At 33.5% G+C, this 4,865-nt stretch overlaps 2 protein-coding genes across 5 annotated transcripts in view; both read left to right on the top strand.

Annotated features, from left to right (window-relative positions):
- LOC107687703 (arf-GAP with Rho-GAP domain, ANK repeat and PH domain-containing protein 1-like) overlaps positions 1-1,653 on the top strand; it is a 21,129-nt gene extending 19,476 nt beyond the window's left edge. For all 4 annotated transcript variants that reach the window (XM_016485148.1, XM_016485147.1, XM_016485149.1 and 1 more), the window contains exons 28-29: positions 1,139-1,202; positions 1,309-1,653. In XM_016485148.1, the coding sequence (XP_016340634.1) occupies positions 1,139-1,202; positions 1,309-1,338 (94 nt within the window). In that variant the 3' untranslated portion in view covers positions 1,339-1,653. The remainder of the gene's footprint in view (positions 1-1,138; positions 1,203-1,308) is intronic.
- A 372-nt stretch (positions 1,654-2,025) lies between these two features.
- LOC107687702 (globoside alpha-1,3-N-acetylgalactosaminyltransferase 1-like) overlaps positions 2,026-4,865 on the top strand; it is a 26,907-nt gene continuing 24,067 nt past the window's right edge. The window contains exon 1 of the mRNA XM_016485145.1: positions 2,026-2,106. Within this exon, the coding sequence (XP_016340631.1) occupies positions 2,051-2,106 (56 nt within the window). The 5' untranslated portion in view covers positions 2,026-2,050. The remainder of the gene's footprint in view (positions 2,107-4,865) is intronic.

The following is a 4,865-nucleotide window of genomic DNA, read 5'->3' as shown; positions in this document are numbered from 1 at the left end:
AGAAGGTAAAAAGCAATACAAAACCAATAATGTACCGGTTATGTTGTCATTCCTTTGCTCTCTAACTGAATGCAGTGTTACAATAGGCCTAGATATTTAATAATAACTTTAACAGTGAAGCATGCGTCTAACTCTGGGGGAAAAAGCTTAGTATAATAAAATCACCTAAATAAGTCTGTGAATGAATGAATGAAATATGTTAAGAATGAATAGTACACAAACACAGCTCCGCCTATGAGACCATGATCCGCACTCACAAAATAGTATTCTTTTTAGCGTTTATTTTATATTAATCACCAATAGGATAAAACACCTCCGCTTGTGGTTTATAGCCTAAAATAAACGCTAAAAAGAAGAATAGAAAATTTCCTGAATTTTCTAAATAATAAAAAATAAAACGATAAGAGTTTGAATTCGTGAGTACGGTTAATAAACTGAGGGGACGGATTGCAAAACCGTCGCAACGGATTGTTTTTTTTTTCTCCTACAGGTGACTTCCCGAGCTCCGTAATACTATGAATGACTGTACGACAGAAATAATACTGTGTAGTTGAAAAGACTGTTTGTGAAGCTGTTTCTTAACCAAACATGGTAACTGCTCTCTGTGTGTCAGCGGCAGTGCGAACGCAGATTTGAATGATCCGGTAAGACTTTGTCAAAGGTTTAATAGACACGGGAGAATCGTTGTCATTTAGAAATGAGCTCGCGATATTTTAACGATTAATCGTGCAGCTCTAATACAGTCACAAATATTTAGCAGACATAGCAAGCAATATACCACAAACGTTTTTCTTAAAATTGCAATCTTTTTTCCTAAAAAGCACCCCTAAATAATAATTATGGCCCAATTGTCCCACAGCCTTGTAACAATGTTTTTATTCTCAGTGAGAGTGTTCTGACTTGTTTTGTTGTCATAGACAATGACTTTGTAGTTTGCACTAGATAAGCTCTTCTTGTCTATTTTTAGAAGTGCCAAAGACTCATTCATGCTACCTCTGCCTATATGTTATTGCAAATTAAAATATTTTACTAGTTGGTTATACTGTATTCTTGAACATTTAACTCGCATCAATTGAAATTCTACCTCCTATCCATGTTGCTGCCCATCTTACTTTGTCTCTGGATATTTTTCTTTAAGGTATCTCTGCTGTGAGAATGAGGATGAGTTGACTGAATGGACAGCAATGTTTTACAGTATCCAGGTATTACCTCTCTCTCTCTCTCTCTCTCTATATATATATATATTTTAAAAAAGACTAAGATGCATTTTTATAGAATCAACTAAAAGGTTTAATTTCTTATTCATAGTATAACGGTGACATCTGGCCTTCCTGGTGAAATAACCTCAAAGCAGCTGATGGGTTGGATAAGCGCAATTTCTTCTGAGGGGAGAAACTAAAAAGAAAAAATATTAAACATGACATGAAAGTGTTTTTAAACAGACTGTGCCCATCTCAGATTATGTATTTTTAGCAGCACACTGACCTCTTGAATTACGAGTAATGTGACGCGATGAAATTCCTCTTTAATTCATGTATCTTTGGCATCAATTGCTCTTAAGTATATACCCTTGTTTTGTCCATTATTCAGAATGTTATTTACTGTATGCTGAGGTAAATGCATAGTGTTTTAAACAAAATATCCTGATTCAGAGAGTATAAAAAAATGGTTACAATAATAAATGAGCCTTATGGGTTTGAAACAACGTGAGGGTGCATGAGTACTGTTTTCTTAAGAAGAAAAAGTCTCTTTCATTTTGAAAACAAGGTTGTGATCATCCCAGAAACTGTGTGTAGTCTCAGGAACCGTTATCTGAAAAACATTATATTCAGTCTATACACACATCCTGTCTAGTTGAGCTACAGGAACACTGAACGTAAGTAGGCTACAACTTACTGTGCTCAGCAAACCTTTTTGTCATCACAGCTCCCTCCCTCTTGCCCCCTCCTTCCCCCTCCTCCCTGGTCATGCATATAATAATGTGGAGGACTGTCTGACTGACAGTCAGTCCTCCAAATGATTAGAGACACAGAAACCTAAAGCAGGAATAATGAAAGTACATTTTAATTTAATTTTTCGTGCATTGACTGGCTTGTCACTAACTGGGTATGTACGGTAATTACTCTTTTGAAATTTGCTTGTGGTTTTTGAATCTTAAAATATACTATCTGGAGTAAAATCATCTTGAGTTCCTTTTTAAACAATTCATTACTCAAAGTACCTGTTTTTATAAGATAACTTGTAAAAAGTTTATGATTTGGGCAACTCAGTCCAAAGTTTCAGCTAAAACAGGCATGCAAGGTTTGTAATGTGGTACCAAGTTTTAACCTGCCCTATACCATTTTGTTAGAGAAACTTAAAGTAACAGAAAGGAAGTGCAGTAAAACAGTTTTTAAAAAATGACTGATAGTAAATTAATCTTTAATCAATGTCATGATGGATTCATCTGGAATAATTGTTTAATTCTTGTTGATTTTTTATGAAATTGCGTAAAAAGTAGTATTTATTTTCTATATATGGGTCAAGGATGAAAAGGGGTTTGAAAAAGCAAAAAATTACAACCATACATGTTTACAGAAGACATCTACTAAAATGTCATTTAGTGCAACAGTAGTTCATATAACAAAAAATATTGTCAATATTTAGAACAAGGAATTACATTAAAAGACTGCATTTAAGGATCAAAGTGCAGCCCTATCATTCAGGTTTTACTTGTTTGTCAAAAAGAAGATTTTAATCATTTAAATATATTAAAATGTTGTATGATCACCTTTTCTTTTATATGTTTTAATAAGTAGAGGTTAGAATAAATATGTTGTTTCATTTACATAAACACACATAAATATATGTTATTTCACCAATTTTGACATTTTATTTTCAAATACATTTTCAAATAAATTTAAAGGAGACACTTAACTTGCATTAAATATGCTTTCTATGTATATAAAGTCACTTTTGTAAATGTAATTTGATGCAGACACCAAAATGGGAAGTCTTTGACCCATATATTTTCTATATTTCATAATATAGAAATGAAGCGGAAAGGCTATGTTAAAAAAGGAAGTGTACACCATCTTGATGCTGATGTAGTGTCCAGTGATGATGAAACAGACTCTGATTTAGCCCTGTATATACTGTCACAGCCAGGAGAAAAGTCCAGTATCATTGTGAAACCAGGCGTTGAAGGAATGCCACTTGAAATGGAACTGGACACGGACGCAGCAGTGTCTTTGATTTCAACAGAGACTTATAATAGAATATTCAGTGGTGGACGAAGTACACAAATCAAGTACTTGAGTAAAAGTACAGATACGTATAATAAAATATGACTCCAGTAAAAGTAAAAGTACTCCTTTTTCAATTTTACTCGAGTGAAAGTACAAAAGTACTCGATTTTTTATGTACTTAAGTAAAAAAGTACTGATAGATAGATTTATTTTGCAATTTTATATAGGCTACTTAATTTAAATTTATATTAGCACATTTTTTATAATTCTACTGCTCAAAATACCTGGGATTTTCCCAAAATAACCACTATATGGAGTCAAGATATATTTTTTGTTGTTGATATGGACTACATTGACGAGAGTGATGCTTACACTGCGAAGTACCTGAGAGAAAACAGATTTGACCATCTGATTTTCACCAGTAAGAAAAAAGTGTTTTAAAGCTTGTTGTTTTGCAGAACATCACAGTTATATATGACATGAGAATAAGGCCTGAAGTTAGGAAGAACATTTTAAGGAAAATATAATTATATTTTCATAATGATTTTTTTCTTCTCAAACCTTGTCTGTGGTGTAAAAACACCCCTGGCCAAATGCCCCCAGAGGGCATCACTTCCCACTTGGATAATTACTGTAGTTACCATGTTCTGAACATCACAGCCTTTCTTTTCCCCCCAGATGTAATCTATTTAGGTGGTTGAATACAAATATTTGGACTTTATATCTAAAAATTACCTCAACTTAGCACCAGCAAGCTTGTTAGCTAGACAGGTAGCATCAGCTAACAATATTTACTTATTTTCAGTATGGTTATGATGAATAAACATTCATATCTGTCTACTCCGCTAGTTAATCCAAACAATATAAAAATGTATACTGTTGCAGATGTAACCTATCTAGGTGGTTGAATAAAAATATTTGGACTTTATATCTAAAAATTACCTCAACTTAGCACCAGCAAGCTTGTTAGCTAGACAGTTAGCATCAGCTAACAATATTTACTTATTTTCAGTAAGGTTATGAATAAACATTCATATCTGTCTACTCGGCTAGTTAATCCAACCATTGTAAACATGTATACTGTTGATAAACAATATAAAAACAGACGTCACATAGGGCTAAATGAGTAGAATTTTAATAAAACTGTTAACGTTACGGCAGCGGGGAATATGAACGCGCATGAATTATTTTATTTAACGTTAGTCTGTTATTTGAATGTTTCGGCGTTTTTTTTTTACCTAAAATAGAGACACAGATGTTGATGTGTCTGCATTCAATCATTTCAGTGGGCTTAAATAGATCACCCTTTACAGCAGATTTAGTTCACAAACAACTGACAGTTTTGACCTAAATATGATTTTCAGTTACACTAATTAATCCTAAAATTCGACATTAGTAACTTACATTTAGCAGCATCAGTCGCGCATGCGCTCACACTATCTCCCGGTTCTTACTTGTGAATTCAGTTCACCGAAAACTCGCACTAAATGGTTCATTTAAATCAGTGAGTTGTCGACTCGAGAACAGCTGCAATCGTTTAATTCTAATTCGTGAATGAATCGTTTGGTGCAATTTGCGAACCGATTTAAAAGGTTCATTGAAAAGAATCAGTTCGTTCTTGAATCAGACACTGCTTCT

This window comes from Sinocyclocheilus anshuiensis, unplaced genomic scaffold, assembly GCF_001515605.1.
Source record: "Sinocyclocheilus anshuiensis isolate Anshui unplaced genomic scaffold, SAMN03320099.WGS_v1.1 scaffold281, whole genome shotgun sequence".
Taxonomy (NCBI): domain Eukaryota; kingdom Metazoa; phylum Chordata; class Actinopteri; order Cypriniformes; family Cyprinidae; genus Sinocyclocheilus; species Sinocyclocheilus anshuiensis.
Note: the sequence above shows the minus strand (reverse complement) of the source record. Positions and strands in the feature narration are given on the sequence as shown.